At 36.2% G+C, this 21,063-nt stretch overlaps 1 protein-coding gene across 2 annotated transcripts in view; it reads left to right on the top strand.

Annotated features, from left to right (window-relative positions):
* The window catches only part of LOC124367295 (GATOR complex protein NPRL2), a 41,948-nt gene that overhangs the window by 9,446 nt on the left and 11,439 nt on the right, over positions 1-21,063 (top strand). The window contains exons 3-9 of one of the 2 annotated variants that reach the window (XM_046824013.1): positions 785-941; positions 3,129-3,258; positions 3,529-3,665; positions 10,867-10,964; positions 12,943-13,073; positions 14,776-14,945; positions 19,116-19,285. In XM_046824013.1, coding sequence (XP_046679969.1) covers positions 785-941; positions 3,129-3,258; positions 3,529-3,665; positions 10,867-10,964; positions 12,943-13,073; positions 14,776-14,945; positions 19,116-19,274 — 982 coding nt within the window. In that variant the 3' untranslated portion in view covers positions 19,275-19,285. The remainder of the gene's footprint in view (positions 1-784; positions 942-3,128; positions 3,259-3,528; positions 3,666-10,866; positions 10,965-12,942; positions 13,074-14,775; positions 14,946-19,115; positions 19,286-21,063) is intronic. The other variant, XM_046824014.1, reaches the window with a different exon arrangement.

Here is a 21,063-nt window from a genome sequence, read left to right as displayed (position 1 = left end):
CATTGGAACCCCAGGTGGTATTGGATTGAACCACGAGCCAACATAACATACCGAAAGATGTTGTTTTGTCTCGTAACATAGTTATGTTTGATACATGTTTGTTTATTATGGAAGTGGAGCAACATCCAATTTTGTATAATGGTAGCTTTAAGGAATATAGCAATACAAATATAAAGCAAGTGCAGATCAAAACTTTACTACATGATGAATAGAGACAACTCAACAAATGCAATGCACCGACAAACGATTTCTTCCTCATCTATTTCGATACTGACTTAAAACAAAAATAAATTAGCGTTATATCCATTTAAAAAACGGTTGTATAGTTTGACACGCTGACAAAATCTACTTGTACAGTAATGTCAAATTTGACTGGGCAGAATCGTTTTCGGTAACGTTTTCTGGTTCTTATAGTATTGAAATAGCAGTTCCTGTAATAGAAGCTACTAAAAACAAACTCAAAAGATATTGTGCTCTCTCTTGACTTTGCTGAACTTTACAAAAGGCTCATTTCTCGACAACAGTTTCCATTTATAAGTTCCGGTACAATTTTGCTTAGAACTGAATGTAAAACCTATGATAGTCCATGCTATAGGTACCAGCGATTTTCCTACAATTAATTTCTCTCATTTTCAGCATTAATATCGTTTCCATTTCTTTTGCTATCAATGTAAAAGAACCAAGTTATGTTAGACTACTATACTGATTTACAAAATCTGTAATAAAAATTAAAATGTGATTTATATTTAACCATATAAATGATAAATATGACACCTTGTTTCAGCACTGTACGTGACTTGAAAATTCTCGGTTTTCCAGTTCGAATTGACAACAAGAAATATGCAAGAAATGCGTTTTATTTCAACCTGTGCTTTGTGTTTGACGTATGGGCCCGAACTGTGCAGTACGAACCGCTCGTGAAGAAACTCTCCGATTATCTGGTCTGTAACACAGTTTGAGCTTTGGGACTTTAACCATAATGCTTATTTCGTGTTTTACATGCAATTTTTATAAATTAGTTGTAAGATAAGTTTAAAGCAACATTTTGTAATGTTAGGATTATTCAATATTTGGTCTCGTTGCCATACTTTGTGCAACACAGATAAGTAGCTACACTCTTAAGTAAGGTGTAGTAAATTTCTGATAATAATTAATAACTAATTATATCTTTTGGTTTTTTAACACTTTGGCATCATATGATACCCTGATTTATGACTCTGAAGTGAATAAAAATAGTTGTTGCTAATGCTTTTAACAACCTTTAAGTTATAAGTAGGTTTGATGTGAATAAGAGGGTAGTAATAACTACCCCCATCCTGTAATTGTAGCTTATATTTCTCTGGACGGACTAGACATTACTTAATTTTGAAGTTAATAACACGTAGTTGCTAATTCTTTGGTTTAGTTGTATCTTTTCATTAGTAAGGCTTAGGTTGTAAGTCGCAACATAGTGAAATTTCAATATTGAAATTTCAATATATAAAGAGTTTAGGTCTACCAACATTGAAAACTTTAAAACTAAATATAGTAGAGTTGATAAAACAGGAAAATAATCACCCAAATCCGGTTTGGACGGCAAAAGACTCAAATCCATTTAGGAAAGTGTTGAATCTGAACTGCCAGAATCAATTCAATCGCTGTTAGACCGAGTGTCCGTTAAGCTTTTACAAACTCCGTCTTTCTGTCCTGTTGAAACTGTGCATAACCTCACAATTTATAAAATCGAAGTATGAATTTCCAATTAGTAACAGCAGTCACAGATTGCAGCGACTCTGTTACAATAGATAACAGAAGTCTCAAGAGGTGGAGAGAGCAAGGCACAAATTCCTTCTTTATGAACAATCTCTCCATAAGAAAATCAAACGTATCGTTTCAAGTTCTCTCTTTGTTATTTATGATTGGAAGTTTAAGTGAATAAAATGCATTTATGAAATGTAGCTTCATGCTTTGTGAAAGCACTAATGTTGAAACTGTAAAATCTCAATTAATAACAATCTTTATCTGGACAACGATCAACTGTCAGAACAGACGAATGTTGATAAAATTGGAGCAGTCGAATGTTGATAAATTTGAAGAACTTGTGCTTAGGACTGTCAGCAGTCGAATGTTGATAAATTTAAAGAACTTAAGCTTATGATTGTCAGCAGATGAATTTGATAAGCTTGGGGAACTTAAGCTCATGACCGTTAACAAAACAAATATTAATACACTTGGAGAACTTACGCTCGCAATTGTCAGCAGACCACTAAACACTTTTCAAAATAAGTTGAAGTTCTGTTCAGCTAATATTAGTTAAATATTTTAGGATAAAAAGAATTGCTGCTAAATTTGTCAAGTTTTGGCTATATTTCAAAAGAACAAAAAGTTGAACCATACTGTGCTTTGACAGAAAAGTTTGAAATTGATTCCTCACAAAGATCATTACTGATGATATGTCGTATTTCTTTTTCGATTTAACATATTTCAGTCTCCACAGCCAGGTAGAAATATTTCAACCTTAGCAACCGTATGTAACTGTTCCAAAGTGCCCACTAGTGGAAGTAACCGTATGTAACTGTTCCAAAGTACCCATGAGTGGAAGTAACCGTATGTAACTGTTCCAAAGTGCCCACTAGTGGAAGTAACCGTATGTAACTGTTCCAAAGTGCCCACTAGTGGAAGTAACCGTATGTAACTGTTCCAAAGTGCCCACTAGTGGAAGCAACCATATTTAACTGTTCCAAAGTACCCACTAGTGGAAGCAACCATATGTAACTGTTCCAAAGTGCCCACAAGTGGAAGCAACCATATGTAACTGTTCCAAAGTGCCCACTAGTGGAAGTAACCGTATGTAACTGTTCCAAAGTGCCCACTAGTGGAAGTAACCTTATGTAACTGTTCCAAAGTGCCCACTAGTGGAAGCAACTGTATGTAACTGTTCCAAAGTGTCCACTAGTGAAAAGTAACCCGATTGTAACTGTTCCAAAAAAGTCAGGGAAAATTATTGGAAGCAACTGTATGTAACTGTTCAAGTGTCCATAGTGGAAGTAACCGTTATGTAACTGTTCCAAAGTGCCCCTAGTGGAAGTAACCGTATGTAACTGTTCCAAAGTGCCCACACGTATGTAACTGTGGTGTAACTGTTCCAGACGGCAATGGAGATGGAGAGTAACTTCCTGTCCCAGCAGGAGCAGAACAGCAAGAATCGTGAATGTCTCGTGACACTGCTTTACCAGGTCCTACATGATCTCAACAGCTACAAGATGTGTACACTTTCAGGTGACATGAACCAAACCTTAGTCGTAAGTGAGTGGGTGGATAATGACTATTGAGATAAGCAGATAAGTTTCCTTCATAAAATGTTTTCTCAAGGTAAAAGTTTTCAAATAATAAGGAAGCCTACCTTTCTGTTTTTAACTGGTGGGTTCTTAAACAAAGGAAAAAAGCAGTGTTTTGACTAATTTATTCACTGTTAATTTAAAATGAAATAATATTGAAATATGCTTTCTAAAACTGTTACAAGTGTGTAATAATGCATGTATGTGCTAGGTGGAACAATGACGACTCACCTGAAGGTTGTACGAGTCTGCTCAGACCCTATTCAGGTCCTCGACCACCATGTTCCAGTGTTCCTTGAGACCAACGCTCTGTTCCGATCTGACCAGTGGGACCTGACAACACAGCAGGTACGATACATGGTGTAATAGTGCCTGTATGTGGTAGGCAGGACAATGATGATGAACCTGAAGGTGGTGAGTCTGCTCAGACCCTACTCAGGTCCTCGACCACCATGTTCCAGTGTTCCTTGAGACTATTGCTCTGTTCCGATCTGACCAGTGGGACCTGACAACACAGCAGGTACGATGGTATAATAGTGCATGTATGTGGTAGGCAAGGACAATGACGATGCACCTGAAGGTGGTGAGTCTGCTCAGACCCTACTCAGGTCCTCAACCACCATGTTCCAGTGTTCCTTGAGACCAACGCTCTGTTCCGATCTGACCAGTGGGGCCTGACAACATAGCTGGTGTAATAGTGCCTGTATGTGATAGGGGGTACAATGATGATGAACCTAAAGGTGGTGAGTCTGCTCAGACCCTCCTCAGGTCCTCGATGTAATGTTATGCGGGTCGTACACTGTACTCTCTATGGGTCGGGAAGAATAATTAAACTACAAATTTAGAGTAACATTGCTCTAGGACGCTCGTAAAGGAACGGACGGGACGCGGAGGTTACATGACGGTGTCTGGTGGTGGGACTCCGGGTGGGACTGCTGGCTGGCCAGCTTGGACCGTTGGTTGTAGGGTAGTGGCGTGATGTGACGTCACAGGAGAGCAGCCTATGAGCATTCTTTATTCTTTTAGACCACATCGTATGTTACATCGCCTGACAATACATACTGCCAACATCACTGGTGCAGACATTAAATATCACTATGGATACCTACCAACTTAGTACTTCTCACACTAAATACACTACAATTTAAGGGGGAGGATTGTAGTGTATTTAGTGTGAGAAGTACTAAGTTGGTAGGTATCCATAGTGATATTTAATGTCTGCACCAGTGATGTTGGCAGTTATGTATTGTCAGGCGATTGTAACATACGATGTGGTCTAAAAGAATAAAGAATGCTCATAGGCTGCTCTCCTGTGACGTCACATCACGCCACTACCCCACAACCAACGGTCCAAGCTGGCCAGCCACGCAGTCCACCTCGAGTCCACCACCAGACACCGTCATGTAACCTCCGCGTCCCGTCCGTTCCTTTACGAGCGGTCCTAGAGCAATGTTACTCTAAATGTGTAGTTTAATTATTCTTCCGACCCATAGAGAGTACAGTGTCGACCCGCATACATTACACGGTGGCGACGAGGAAAACAACTGCAACAGTGAATTACAGTGATTTAGTGCGGAAGGGCAACAAGCGTAATGAACACGTGCAAATAACAACGAATGTGCAGGGGACATTCGGGGACATTGAAACAGTGAATTACAGTGATATAGTGCGGAAGGGAAAACTATCGTAATGAACACGTGCAAATAACCGCGAATGTGCAAGGACATTCGGACATTCCATACGGTCGGGAGTAGTAAGGTACGCCGATCGATATAAACTATTCTTGGTGTAAGCAGCGCACAAGCTGATTTTAATCGTTGCAATTAATGCCGTTAGACGATTATTTTTACCGGGGACTTTTTTAAACAGTTATTACGGAGTGTACAAGAAAACAAAATGGCAACTATCGGGTCTATGGGTTTATTTTGATAGTGCGGAAGAATCGTGGCAGTCTTATATAGAGAGATTTGAGTTTTTTATATTGATTGTAATGATATCGATAATTCAAAGAAACTAAGCACTTTGTTGACAGTTATGGGTGTAAGGACCTATACGTTACTGAAAGACTTAATTACACCAGACCAAACCGTCTGACAAGTCGTACAAGGAAATTGTGGACACTATAGCGAATTCATCTGCATCCAAGCCTTCTTTTATCACGGAAAGATTTAAATTTAGTAGGCGGAATCAATTGGATCATGAAACGGTTAGCGATTATATTGTGCATTTAAAACAGTTATCTAAGTATTGTGAATTTGGTGATAAATTGCCAGACTACTTAAGGGACAGATTAGTCGCGGGTCTGCGAGACCAACAGATACAGAAAAGACTTCTCGGGGGAGGAGAACCTCACTTATGAAAAAAGCCGTGTGCAACTAGCTACTGCAATGGAATTTGCTGAGAAGGGGGCGCCCAGATGACAACTGCAGGAGGACGTATTCACCGGATGCAGAGCAGCGGGGGTCGATACCGAAAAGGACACAGGCGGACGAGCATCGCAGCGAGACGGTCATCGGACGGCGGGAAGGCGCTGGGAGACATCACCTGCTATTGTTGCGGCAAGCGAGGATCACACACAGCATCGCAATTGTCGGTTTTGTGAGTACACGTGTATTCATTGTAAAAAGAAGGGGACACCTGAAAGAGTTTTTGTAGATCGAAAAATTATGTTAACAAACCTAATGGAGAACAAACCAAATGTTTTTACCAAATAGGTCTAAGGAGCTTTCAGCTAAAGGGAAACAGTTTTTTACAGCAATAAAAAGCAATATGTTTATAAAGGTAGGCAGCACTATGTAGAGGAAAGTAAAGAATCAGCAGAGTCCGGTTCAGATAATCACTGGAAACATAAAGACATAACAATGACGATGTGTATGACATTTCCAATCTATTTACGGTTAAAGAAATAGAAACTAAGATTAATAAAATTGAGCCAATAACGGTACAGTTTATTAGTGGAAAGTAAGGAAATTGTATTTGAAGTCGATAGTGGAGCTTTGTGTTTCAGTTATGTCAGAAAAAAAGATTGTAAGACTAAGTTAGGAAATATAAACAATGTATCCAACTAGCTTAGTATTAAGTTCATATACACATGAAAAGATCAGGCCTTTAGGTAAGGTTATGGTCAATGTACAACATAAAGGTAAAGAGAAACAATTAGCTTTATACTTCGTAGCTAATGGGGCTAATCCCTTGTTAGGGCGTGATTGGATGCAAGCATTAGATTTAACAGTTAGAGTGGCCCTAGTAATGTAAACAATGTACAGTCAGCTGATCGCACGAGCATGGTGGGGGGGTTTAGTGCCAACTGCAGGCGGCAGCGCGGCAGACGCATGCACGCCTGTCAGTGGAAGCCACAACACACCTGTAGAGGTAAACAAACAAACATCTGTCAATCCGTCTGTTGTCAACAACAACAAACAAGTAGAATTACTGTACAATGAGTTTCCAAATGTATTTACGGATAAGTTGGGATGTTTCAAGGGTGCACCAGTTAAATTAAGTTAAAAGAAAATGTGTAGTACCAAAATACTTTAAACCTAGGACGTTACCTTTTACACTTTAAAGAAAAAGTAGAAGCCGAGCTGACTAGACTAGAACAAGAGAACGTTATTTCCACCAGTAGATACCAGTGAATGGGGGACCTCCCATTGTACCAATTATTAAGGCTAATGGGAAAATAAGAATTTGTGGGGGATTATTAAAATAAACTGTAAATCCTTTCTTGGAGGTAGACCGACACCCGTTACCGAAATATTGAAGAAATATTTGCCAGCCTACAAAACGGAGAAAAAAATTCTCTAAAAATAGATTTATCTTCAGCTTATCAGCAGCTTAAACTAGATGTAGTAGTCAAACGTATTGTACAATTAGCACACACAAAAGGATTGTGTATGCTTACAATCGCCTATGTTTTGGTATCAGTTCAGCACCGGGAATATTCCAGAGAATAATAGAACGAACATTACAAGGTATATCCCTGGGATAAACTGTATTTTTAGATGACATTCTAGTAACAGGTAAAAACAATGAGGAACACATGCATAGACTTAGACTAGTGTGTCAAAGACTTGAAAGACAATGGTTCACAGTGGAGCAAGAACAAATGTAAATTTTTCTGTGACAGTTTAGAATATTTAGGTTTTGTTATCAGTAAACAAGGGTTGCATACCGCACCTAGTAAGGTTGAAGCAATTGTCAAGGCACCTGAACTCAAAATGTGACACAGCTTAAAGCCTTCCTTGGTCTTTGTTAATTACTATTCACGTTTCATTCCTAGGATATCCACTATTTTAACCCCAATGTATCAGTTGTTAAGAAAGGATACCGATTTTGTATTTAATTTAGCATGTAAGAAGGCACTACAAGAGATTAAGCAAAAGTTAATCTCTGCTGAAGTTTTTAGCGCATTATGATCCTGCATTACCACTAGTGGTAGCCAGTGATGCTAGTCCATATGGCATTGCATCAGTTTTGAGTCAGATTCAATACTCGACGGTACAGAAAGACCTATATCATTCGCAAGTAGAGTGTTAAATAGCGCTGAGAAAAACTATTCACAAATAGATAAGGAAGCATTAAGCATTGTTATTTGGTGTTAAGAAATTTAGGTCAATATTTATATGGTACACAGTTTTTGTTAAAGACTGAATCATAAGCCTTTAGTGGCTATTTTTGGACCAAAGAAAGGGTTACCTGCTTTCGCAGCCAGTAGGTTACAACGATACGCTTTGTTTTTAAGTGGTTTCCAATATGAGATTGTGTATGTTAAGTCCCAAAACCATGGCCAATGCCGATGGTTTATCTAGATTACCTGTTAAATAGTGAGATTAAAGATGAAATCTCGGATGATGACCTTAATATTAATGTCATAGGTACCTATTTTGCAGTGTTTAGCTGAAAATGACATACCATTAAGCTATGTAGACAATAAAAAGAGAATCAATGGTAGATAGTGAAATCAAAAAGGTAATATCCTATGTAGAATTAGGTTGGCCTATTGTAACTGAACCAGATCTAAAGCCATTTGAAATTAGACAGTCGGAATTAACCTTGGAGCAAGGAATCCTAATGTGGGGGTACAGGGTGGTAAGTACCTAAAAGGTTCAGAATAAACATTCTGAACGAATTGCATACTTCACACATAGGTTATTGTTCGCATGAAGGCATTAGCCCGTGCATATGTATGGTGGCCTAATATCGACCGGGACATAGAACAACTAGCTAACAGCTGTGCAGCCTGTTTGGAGGAACGAGCAAAACCGCCCAAGGCTTTCCTGCATCATTGGAATGTTCCGGAACGAGTTTGGTCTCGAAATTTCATATTGATTTTTTTGGACCTTTTCAGTCCAAGTTATTTTTGGTGGTAAAAAGATGCGTACTCTAAGGTGGGCCAGAGGTGTTGCCCGTTGCTTCAACGGCAGCTGTTCACACGATTGTGAAATTAAGGGAATTATTTAGTAGGTATGGTATTGTAGACCACATAGTGTCCGACAACGGACCACCTTTTACCAGTCAAGAGTTTAAAGAATTTTTGATGTCAAATGGTATCAAACACACGTTTTCACCACCATACCACCCAGAAACCAATGGTTTGGCAGAACGGTCAGTCAGAACTATTAAAAATAAATTGAAAACAGCTCTTCATAATTCCAAGGATTTAGAATTAGCTTTGAGTAACTTCCCTGTTCACTTATAGAAATACAGTGCATTCTACTACCAATCTATCGCCAGCTCAATTAATGTTGGGCAGATCGCTAAAGTCTAGGTTAGATTTAATTCGCCCAAATGTTAAAAGCAATAATGTCAGATAATTCAAGAAAAACAACGATTGTACTATAGGGTAGTAAAACTAGGACAGTTAGCTATTGGACAACCAATCATAGCCAGAGATTTACAGAGGTAGAAATAAGTGGATACCAGGTGTGGTAGTTTCATGATTAGGACCAGTCACGTATTTAGTTGAACTGAATACGGGCATGAGGTGGAAAAAAAAAAAAAAAAAAAAAAAAAAAAGACATATCGACATATCGAACAAGTTGGTAGGTTTACAGTGTAGTCCGGAAATGTCTGAGTTGACAACAATGCCTAGACTCCCAGACGCAAGCGTGGCAACAGAGCACACGCAGGAAACGATCGATATACAGTCGCGGGACAGAGCGAGCGCAAGGTCGCCAGTACTTTTAGCAACGACCTTGCCCCCCTCTCCGCAAAACCATAACAATAACAGAAACGCTCAGGGGCAAAAGCCCCAGCCCAGGTACAAATGTAAACAATAACAGTTCCAGCGTTTCACCCAAACAAATGACACCTGTTAGACGATACCCACTAAGGGATCGTAAACCTTTTTTAGTCAAAATGGACTTGTAAATACAACCCAATTGTGACTTGTATATAATTAATATTGTTTTAAGCATTATTATTATCGATTTGTTAATTGTGTTCATTCAATGTGTTATTAATTGCTATATTCTGATTTATTGGTTTTGATTGAAGTGTTTTGTGATTTGTGTTAAATGATTATATTGAGTTTGTATTTTGTTCTCTATAATCTATACTTACAAAAATAAAAGAGTATAATGTCAATTTTCTTATTCATTGTAATTGATTTAAAATTGGAGAATTGTAAAACAAATTGTAATTGATAAATTTCTAAAATTGTAGGGGACTTATGTATTTAAGGGGAGGATTGTAGTGTATTAGTGTGAGAAGTACTAAGTGGTAGGTATCCATAGTGATATTTAATGTCTGCACCAGTGATGTTGGCAGTATGTATTGTCAGGCGATGTAAACATACGATGTGGTCTAAAAGAATAAAGAATGCTCATAGGCTTGCTCTCCTGTGACGTCACATCACGCCACTAACCCCACAACCAACGGTCCAAGCTGGCCAGCCAGCAGTCCACCTCGAGTCCACCACCAGACACCGTCATGTAACCTCCGCGTCCGTCCGTTCCTTTACGAGCGGTCCTAGAGCAATGTTACTCTAAATGTGTAGTTTAATTATTCTTCCCGGACCCATAGAGAGTACAGTGTCGACCCGCATACATTACACTCGACTACCATTTTTCAGTGTTCCTTGAGACCAACGCTCTGTTCCGATGTGACTATTGGTACCTGAAGACATAGCAGACACTTCACTTGGTGTACAGAACACGGACATTCTCACTGTACCTTTTATAAGTGGTTCATAAAATATTGTATAAATAAAAATCATATCATTTTCTCCTGTCAATCTTTTGTATACAAATTCATATCCATATTTTCAACCATTTTTCTTTAGGCTTAAGATGCTCCTCAACTCTGCTTTAAATGCCTACCACGTCTCATAGAATAATCAAAGTAAATTGTTTCTATTTTTCCAATAGAGAGGGCTTTAACTAAACTAAACATTGTTTAACAATTAAAAAAACATTTCAAATAGAAAACTGATTTAAACTCTCCTTAATGAAGTGAAATGGTTATGCATGTTTCACATATTTTTTGGCAATGAATTTCCTAAATTTTTCTCATGAATTATTAAATAAACTTTTTATTGTCTGTCCAACAGGTGTTACCTTACATAGATGGCACGAATCATGTGGCAAAAATAGCCTCAGAAGCAGATGTAGAGAACAATTTAGTCAAATCGTGTCTTCAAAATTTGGTGTGAGTATTACAAGGAAATATTCAATCCACTTACGAGTATATTCTGTATAAGTATACATTTTAAGAGGTTTACTGTGAATATAAACAAAATCCTTGATTACATATATGTACAAGTATTTAACCCTTTAAGGAGTGTGTGTAAACTATACATAATGAGTAAGGACGTCATATGATGTTTAGCCTCTGTATTTTTGTATTATCGTAAATGCGATGTTATTACTGATTGCCTTTAAATAGATTTGGCTGTAAAGTGGTTCCATCTGTCGGCACCATACTTAACTTCCATGTTTGTGCTTGCAATCACTTGTAATCTGATTTTACCACCAGATCGCAGTAGCCACCCAGTAAAAGCCACTGACTTAAGGTCGCGTCGCGCACGCATCGCTTTGCTGTCAGAAAATGCCACCACATTATACTAGCCATTACTTGTATACTGTGGCCATATTTAGAGTGACATATTTGTTGAGCAACCATCTAGTTTGTTACTGTTGTCTAAACGGCAGACAATATTGATTGACTCTGCCGTAGTGAGGAAATAAGACATTTGATTTTGAAAAAGTACTGAAATATTGACTTGTAGAACACGTAGTCCTTTTTTATTAAGCTTTCAAATGTAAATAAACATTATTTTAAGAGATTTTAAAGATTTTAATTTTTTACTCATTTTGGTAATTTTTTGGATTTCATTCATTACTCATTTTAGCCTATCAAAAGAAGACGTCATATGACGTCCATACTCCTTAAAGGGTTAACATTATGCAAAATCCTGTTCAATGATGTTTTCACCTTCAGGTCAAAAATGTTTTGTGCATTATTCTGAATCTTGTCACCCTTGAAGCTCTAATTGTATTTTCCAGCTTACAGAAAATCTTTGTCAAGTGAATGGGTGGAAGATGGGACAAGAGAAACATTAAAGATGATGTGATTCATCAGTTAAATATCACCAATTAATATCATTTTCTGTTCAGATTCCATCTTTCTATCTCAGATGAGTTAGTAACGTCTACCACTCTAGGGGCTAGAAAATTTAATTTCTATCTGTCTATCCACACGATATCTCCAGAACGAGCCAACTTAAAGATTTGAAATTTTGCATTAAGCTTCATTTTTACATAGGGAACATTGAGTTTTGATGATGGTGCATTTCACTCTATGGAATTTGGCTGAGCGTTAACAAATATTTTTACATTGGTCTTAGGAGTAACCATGATGTTAACGAGAAAATGGCAGGATAAATAAATTTGTAAACAAGTCGAGAACAATCAAATTACATATTAACATAGGCAAAAATCTGTTTTTTCTTAACTTTTGCAAATTCATAACTTTGCTCTGAGCAAAAATAAGCAACAACAATTGGATCACTTTATATGGATTGATCTTGTAATTAGAGGCATGTATTCCAAATGTGGGTTTAATTTGTCAATTCTGTTGTTGCAGGTCACCCGAAAGTCAGTCCAATCATTATTCATTTGTTGAGATCTAAGCCGAATATTTAGAAGGAAATAAGCTCTTTACTTAACAAATGTAACATTTTACCTTACTTAATTTTGTGATTTGTTTTCATCAACTTATTTGGTTTTGGATATAAAGGAGGAGACTGCTGAGCACCTGCTCTTTGATTGCCCTGCAATAGCAAGAGAGCGGTATGCCATCTTTGGTATTTTGGACAGGGGTGGTGAATTTTCCCAGGAGGACTTGATAGGTTGTTTTCGGCGGTTTGTTGAACTGCTGAAGTTGTAGACTGGTGGGCCTCAAGGTGTGTTTCCGGGGTGCGCAAAAAGCCCTTGAGGCTTAAGTGCATGGCAGTAGGCCGCCCCAAGGGAAGAAAAAAAAAAAGAAAAAAAAAGAAGGGATTTTGAGCTGCAAGGATGTACAGTGTAAAAGATAATTTTCCTCTTTACTATAGTAATAAGGCCCATAACTTTGGACAGTTAAACTGAGTATGACAAGAGAGAGTTGAACAGTGTTGGTGTTGCAGGTACTACGGTCTAGTCAGTATGGTTCCGATATTCCAGTACTCGAACATGTACACTGCCACACCCAAGCTGCGCCGGTTGGCTCTGGACAAACGGTTGCACGAAGAATGTCTTCGCTCAGTAGCAAAGTCAGGTATTTACTTCATTGCCTCGTTCGTCCCTTAGTTTATATCCATCTAGTTTTTCTTCGTATTTGAAATCTGTGTCCTTTCCTTAGTAATTCATACTAGTAAACTATGTAAGACACAGTGTTGTTATGTTTGTGTGTTATTATGTGGTATTACTATGTCTCTTATCTACACCTAATTTTAGTGTTAAAAATAATTTTTCCTAGTTTGAAAACGGTAGCTATTTTGAAATTTGTGTCACAATTTACAAAAATTGGTCTAAGAACAAAAAAAAGTTTATTTATTGTTTATTTTAATTTAATTTCTGATAAAATTGTAGGAACCTGTAACCCTAATTCGGCCTGTTGAAATAGTTTTTCATGCTATTGAATCATTCTCCTATGAGATGTACCAAGCACCTTGAAGTGAGTAGCCTAACATCATGAGAAATTGACGTTTTCAAAAGTTTTTCTCCACATGAAAAGGTCCAAAAACTTGTTGGCTTCGTAATTGGTCAGATAATAATATTTAAAATTGAAAAATCAAGTCTTTGAGACGTTTATTCATATAAATATTAGCTTTCTTCATATGTTAAAGTGGTAAAGGACCTGGTGTTTGCAGTAACAGTTTTCTGAAGTACCTCTTCGATCTGTACATTAGTCAGTATTTTGCATCAACTCCTTTATTTTCAGTAACAGATCCACATTTTATCATAATTGTAAGAAAATGTCTGTTTTACCCATAATGTCTAGAAGTATGTATTAATTCATTTTTGTGCAAAATCAAATTCTATAAAAATTCTAGGGTTCAAAAACATTTCAGCCATTATAAATAGCACGCTTTTTGGGGATAGCATGTGTAAAGTTTCTGAAGTAGAAGAATCTTGAATTTTGCGAAAACAACCGGTCATTATGACAGTTTATTACTTCTTTATTAACATATATCTGATGTATTTTTGTAGTAATTCTATACTTTTGAGAAAATATTCAAAATTGTATAAAAGATTCTCGTTAAGATTCATGTAAAATAATTGAAGATATTCACCCTGCCTGTATTTATCTGTGTGTGAGGTAATCATTTCCTTAGGACAGAATCAGTGTTTAGTATTAACATATAAACTAGAGCTGTCTAGAAAGTATCTGATATTTGATGATTACTTCTTATTTACGGTTGCCACTGTTATCAGACACACACCATACTATCTCTATATCCTTCAGCTTGCACCGATAACAGTTCTGATCGTTATCTTAAATAAGTGGAAGGGTGCCCGAGTTTCTCAAGCATTTGCGAGGATCAACGAATTTGCATCGTTTTCTTTTAAACTTGGGAAAATGTTTGCATCGTTTTGTTTCAAACTTGGGAAAACGTTTGCATCGTTTTGTTTCAAACCTGGGGAAAATGTTTGCATCGTTTTGTTTCAAACTTGGGAAAACGTTTGCATTGTTTTGTTTCAAACCTGGGGAAAATGTTTGCATTGTTTTCTTTCAAACTTGGGAAAACGTTTGCATCGTTTTGTTTCAAATTTGGGAAAATGTTTGCAGAGACGACTCAAATGACCCACGAAGTCTCTCAGAAAAGCCATGACTACTTCCATGAATTTGTGGCTCTTCCATTGTAAAAATCATCTATACTCTATACTGTTAATATTCAATTAGAATGATTTGTCAATATGTACACAGATAATGAACAGAAGTACTGTATATCTGATAGTGAACTTAAATGTGGTAGGTCGCCAGTTGCCCTATCTGCGTGATGTGTTCCGGCTGTACGCGAGTATGACCCACGGAGTCACAATGAGTGACCTGTGTGCACGCTACAACCTCGCACAGCTGCATGTGGACGAACGGAAACTGGTGCAGTTTGGTGTTTTGGAGGGCTTGATCCGGCGGGTGGAGAGGGTGAGTCCTTCTTTAGTCACTTAGACTTGATGAGAATTGAAAAGATTATAATTTGTATTGTAAACTATTTATTGTTACTTAATCTGTTAATGGATGAAATTTGCAATGAAATCAACAAAAAATGGTGTCAGTTTGCTTAATACGTATATCACATGTGATATAACCTCAATATAAAATTTTGATCTTATAAAAGGCATATTTATGGGTTGAATCTGATTTGTTTACACTCCATGAAATATAAGACTACTCCATATTAATCCTTCGCACGCCACTAATAAATCGATTAACTTTCCTATAACGCCAAGACAAGTAAACAAAAATTTTGTTTCCTAAGTTCGAAGCTAATTTTTACTATACCTAAATTATAAAAGGCAAAAGCAAAAAAGTATAAAACAGGGAATTTTACTTAAAAGTAGCGTATTTATTGATAAAATAAAAAAGAACTATTTATAAAACTGTTTATTTCAAATAAATTTCAATTACATTTTACTATAAAACAAGATAAATATTTCAAACTAATTACAATACTACCACAAGATGAAGAATAATAACATGATATTTAGACGCGCCACTCGTGACAACGGAGAAAGCAGTAATACACGCCACGGATATGTTTGGTTATGGCTCTGTAGGAGGTGCAGAACTAACGAGCTGGCGGTCTGAGTTAGATAAAGGGCACTTCTGTCCCCCTGCTGCTGAGTGAAGGTCCTTTATAAATACTTCCTTGGTAACCGCGATAAGCACGGAGCGTGCACCGGCATTTCAAAGCCTTTTGTGAACTAAAAAAACTCTCCAAAAAACATCTATATTATCGGATATAACTGTATTTGGCATTTTGGTCAAAGTCTACCATTCCGATATGTCCGTCTACAGCATGGAAAGGGTTAAATTACAATGAACTATTTTAATATATTTTTTATTGTATAGATATAAACCATCATGGCAAAAAATATGGTTGTAAAAGATTGATTATTTCGGGAAGTTACTCTTTCTTACATCATTATTACAGAAGAACATACCTACGTTTATATAAGGTAAAAGTAGTCACACTAATGTTGATGGCTGAAATTTGTCATTTTCATACTTTGAGCAGAAATTTGGAAAACTGTATGGTAATGTTTTAAAACTTTCCCATTCAGACATTAGGATTCTGTAAGAAACAGTGCAGTCTCTGATTTCAGCTACAACCTTAAGAAGACCGAGATGTCTCTTGCTTATATCTGACATATAAGCAGTTGTAAGTCACTGTTACATATTTTTGAAAATCTTGTAACAGTAAGTGTTATTTTTTAATAAATACAGTTTAACTGATGAGCCCTACAAATTTCAAATTTACCCTCTCATATTGCCAGGCTTACGGATGAGTAAGCGAACTTGTTCTACATTCACATTCTTGTAGGGTAGCATCTGATCTTCTCTCTGAGAGCAGACGTTCATTCTTGGATTGAGGGCCTAATGATGAATGTATCAGAGAATATATTATATTCACAGATTGGTTATCTCTGGGGATAATACATTCTGTTGACAACCGACATAAACTGGACGAGATTACAAAACACTTGCTTGATGATAGTCCTTTGCTAAGTAAGGACCATCTCTGACACTTGGGCAAGGATGATGAGTTTCTACAGGAAGATCTGGTCAGTTGATATTAGTGGTTGGTAGAACTGTTGAAACTGTAAACTGTTGGATTTCACACAATAGTTCCGGGCTGCACCTCCTGAGAAGAGTCTGTCCATTAGATGTTGTTCTAACAGTGTCAGCAATTGGTAGAACTGTTAGCCAAGAAGTACCTTGTAAAATTAATTATCTCTGTAAAATCAATTGATTTTCTTTTGAGCAGTTAAACAATTTTTAATGAAGAATTGAGAAAACGTGACGTAATGAATGAAAAATAGTTTAGTTCAATTGGGAACTAAATAATTTAGAGATTAAAAGATATTTTCTTAAATTAAAAGTCTCTGTACTCAGGGAAGAGTTCTCTTCTCAGGGAGGGACTATCATACTGGTGATAGGCCATTGTTTTCTCCAGAGTTGATGACAATTTTTTATAACATTAAATAAAGTTCCATTTATTGTGATTTAGAGTACTAATTTTGATATAAAGAAAATATATGACAATTATTGTTCCAGATAATATTTCTACAATTGAAATAGTTAAAGTATATTGACAGTTCACTTTTAAATATATTAAGTAAGTATTTAAATTGAATCTTAGTTTTTTTTTTAATTTTAATAGGTCAATTATAAAAATAGTGTGGAATCTACAATTGTTTAAATCAAAATATGTAAAAGTGTTGGAGCTTTACATCAAAGTTCAAAATTGATGAAGAGAATGGTTTTACCGATATAACATTTCTTTGACGGCTTAGTTATTTTTAAGTGTTAAAAAATGTGGTGATAAAATAAGTCGAAATAATAATAGTCATAATTTCTTTATTAGTACAAAAGTACAGAGGCGATATTAGGGCCACATGGCTTTTTCTTACATTTAGCCTTACAAATTTGTTTCCAATACTAAGCAAACACATAGCTCCAGTAAAAAAATAAATTAACTTAAATCTGTTCATAATGTTTTTAAGTGGTTTAAAAATTAAAGTTGAAACTAAAACTAATATTACTTTGCATAATAACATATGTCATATTACAAACAAAATATATTTTAACCCATTCATTTAGTCATTCATTCCGCCCGCTTACACTGATGCGACCCACATCGAGCTCGGTAGCCGTAGTCATCCGATCCAAGAAGAGTTTTTACTACGCTGAATTGAACTGTGTCTGGCTTTCCAGTTCTGTAATGCTATCTGGAAGGGAATTCCAAGTTCTGCATGAGGTAACAGCGAAGGATCTATAAGATATTATAGATCTTATAGATAATGATATGGGATTCGCAGCATAGAAGATCCTGTGCAGGCATTTCTTGCGCTTCCATTGTTGCAAATAAAGTCGATGTTATTAATAAAAAATTAAGATTGAGCTACGATTGAAATTAGATGAAATGTACAGTTATATTAATGTTCAAGGGGAGCAAACCACTTAAATCTAAATTTTTTTCGTTTTTGCAGTTTTTAAATAGGGTGAAATGTCCTCTATACAATGATATATAACATGTATATGTTTTCTTATGGTAAACAATATTTTCTGACGGCTTGCACGCATACTTTATTGGTACTGCTACATGATCAAAAGTATTTTAGAGGCATTGAACACCACGACTCCTGAGTGCTAAATTTTGACAGCTGTATTTCTTTTCGTGTTTACAGTTTTTTGGATACATTAATTTTTTATTTACATAGCCTAAGCTGTATATTAGCAACCATAATATTACATATTTGAAATTAAAATAACCTACATATTCAGACCATTTCAATACATTTGTATATCAGATGCATTGGAAAAAACATAAGCCTAACATCTTTATCTGTGTATTTTACTTTTTTTTAATCTTGCAGAATACGAAGAACGGAAAAAGCCTTAGAGGAGCTTTACAAGAGGTTTATCAGCAAAACAGTAAAAGATAATACTAAGGAATAACTATGCAATAGAGAAACTTCAGGCAGTATAGTTTACTTACTCGTTCATTACAACTTTTGAAGTGTTACTCTTCCACATTTTCTTTGTTTTCCGCAACTGTAATTTTTAGCGTATGTGTATCTTTATCTCAGTAACTGTTAGTAGTACAGACATGAAATTTGGTATGCATCTCTAGACTAACATAACACAACTTTATATCATATAAAAATATCACTTACAAAAAAAAAGAAAAAAGTGTGTGATTTTATTTTTAGACTTTTTTAACATTATAAAAAAAATCATAAATACAAAATTAAAGTATATTTTACAAAATCCTCTGGTGTAAAGATGTATAAAGGGTCAATGTCCAACACATGCAAAGTTTCAATCCTGTATCTTTAATAGTTTTTGAGTAATGGGTACAAAAGTTAACATGGCAGAGGTAGGGGTAATAAAAGTGGTCTGCTCCCCTTAAGTAAATAACACGTATGAAATAATGAATAAAGGGATGATACCATATTGAATTAAAATAACTTCAAAATATTTTGAATAATTAACATAGAGGAATGGTGAAATGGAACGAGTGACCCAGTAGGGCTAAGGAGTTATGGAGTTGTAAGTATGGGTGACGGTGACACAGTTTCCCGTGTCCAGTTTCCGGTGCTGGTGACGGAGAGCTGCCAGGGACCCCTACACCCGCACTTCACGGGACTCCATTCTGTGGACGAATTGTGTTGTGTGCTGGGACTCAAGGCTCAGAACCTCCTAGACCAGGTGGACAGGGACCCTGCCGCTGTCTTTATATGGAAGTGAATTTCGCCAAGGTACTTTGTGTCCGACACGCTGTTTGGGTTCAATGTTGGTTGCTTGTGTTTTCTTCTATCTTTTCAATCTGAAGTTGACTAACCCAACTGACACATGTTTGTAAAATGAGCGCAGTTTTTATCTAAAAAAATAAACAGGGTTCTACAATTTTTTTTATTTTCATTGTGTAGTACAATGAATTAAACTACTTTTCTACTTATAGTTTAGAAGAGGAAAGCCAATTTTTATTATGTAAAAACGTGATCTTTAGCCTTTTTTTGTGTGTAATTGATAAAAAGATTTTATTAAGAAGAAGGGATTTATAGTCAACCACACTAGTTTCAGTAGGAAGGGTAACAGAAGTGTTAAAAATGCCAAACGATAAATTCTCACTCAGGTCTTGTTGTTTTGATGTTACTGTCTTGAGACCAACCATCAGAGATGAGAGAGAATTGAGATTGGTTGGTATCAAGTGAGTAGATCCAAAACAAAATCATCTATGAAAAGATGTATCATTCAATGAAAATGAATGAAAATGAAAATCATTCAGTATTTTTAATGTTGTGGCTGTCATCCCACCTTGATCATCATCAGAACTAGTGCGAGTGATGATCAAATCTTATCTTAGAAGAAATTCCTTAATCGATGTCATGAGAAAGAGGGACACAAGATGTGTTCTGTCATGTGTTCTTGTTTCTCGGACTATTAGTTGTCTTTGCCGTCATAGTTGACGGTTTTATCAAAGTTTTGAAAACCATTTCCTGTTTAACTATTAATAACTTCATTGATTTAACAAATTTACGAAATCATCGTTTTAAAGCACGGACCAAGACTACATCATGTAAAAAACTAGGTAATAGGTCGGGGTTGCAACGTGAATCCATGATCAACTGTGTCGACTATTAGAATTCTCTGATCAATATTATATAGCATAACTTGTACAATAGAACAGTGTCAAATTTTACTATTACAACTAAGTCTGCAATTGAAAACTGAAATGTTTATGTTAAACACAAGCACTCTCAAATTCTTCTATAGAATTAGGAGATAATCCTGTCAAAAATATTTTTAAATGATTGGTTGCCTTTTTTCGTTATAATCCGCTGAAATATCGGCCTAAGCTATATCAGTTCTAATTCATAACATATGGGTATTCACTTCTAGCTTATACCATATTACACTAATAAATAAATCTTAACGTTCAGAGCTGACAATTATTATTTATTGTAACACTCTTTGTTATATACTGACATTTTGTCTGCACTAACTGACCTTAAAAATGACACAGCCTTTAAACACAGGTTTATATCCCTGAATACTTCCTTTATATCAACGCAAAGCTCCCAATAATTTTCACTTAGAGAGCATTCTGAGACAACTAGAATGTTCTCTGCTGGTTGAGACAGATTGCAGTGCAATCAAAAATGTCTAATTATGTGTACTTTTATGTTCTTTTAATCAATAGACCCTAGAATATAGTTTTCAAGGTAAACCTTTTGATTTTCCTATCAACTAGGAACAATTATACAAGGCGTGTTATAAGTAAGTACCATTATGAAATTCCAGTACTGCAGTTGATCCTTGCACTTGCACATAGTATACCTGTATCTGGTGGCAAGCACAGACGTTATTTCAGCAGAAACCAATTGTAATTACATCTGTTCATACCTGCATCGATTGAGAATCTCACCAGCTCTGAAATAGTCGCTATTTGCACTAAAGGCATGATAGCAATAGAAAGTCACTGTCAGATCTGTAATGTGTAAGGACAGAACACGATGAGTGATAGAACGGTATA

The sequence above is a fragment of the Homalodisca vitripennis genome, chromosome 8 (assembly GCF_021130785.1).
Source record: "Homalodisca vitripennis isolate AUS2020 chromosome 8, UT_GWSS_2.1, whole genome shotgun sequence".
In the NCBI taxonomy this organism is placed as follows: Eukaryota; Metazoa; Arthropoda; class Insecta; order Hemiptera; family Cicadellidae; genus Homalodisca; species Homalodisca vitripennis.
The sequence above is the reverse complement of the archived record's forward strand: the minus strand, read 5'-3'. Positions and strand labels throughout refer to the sequence as shown.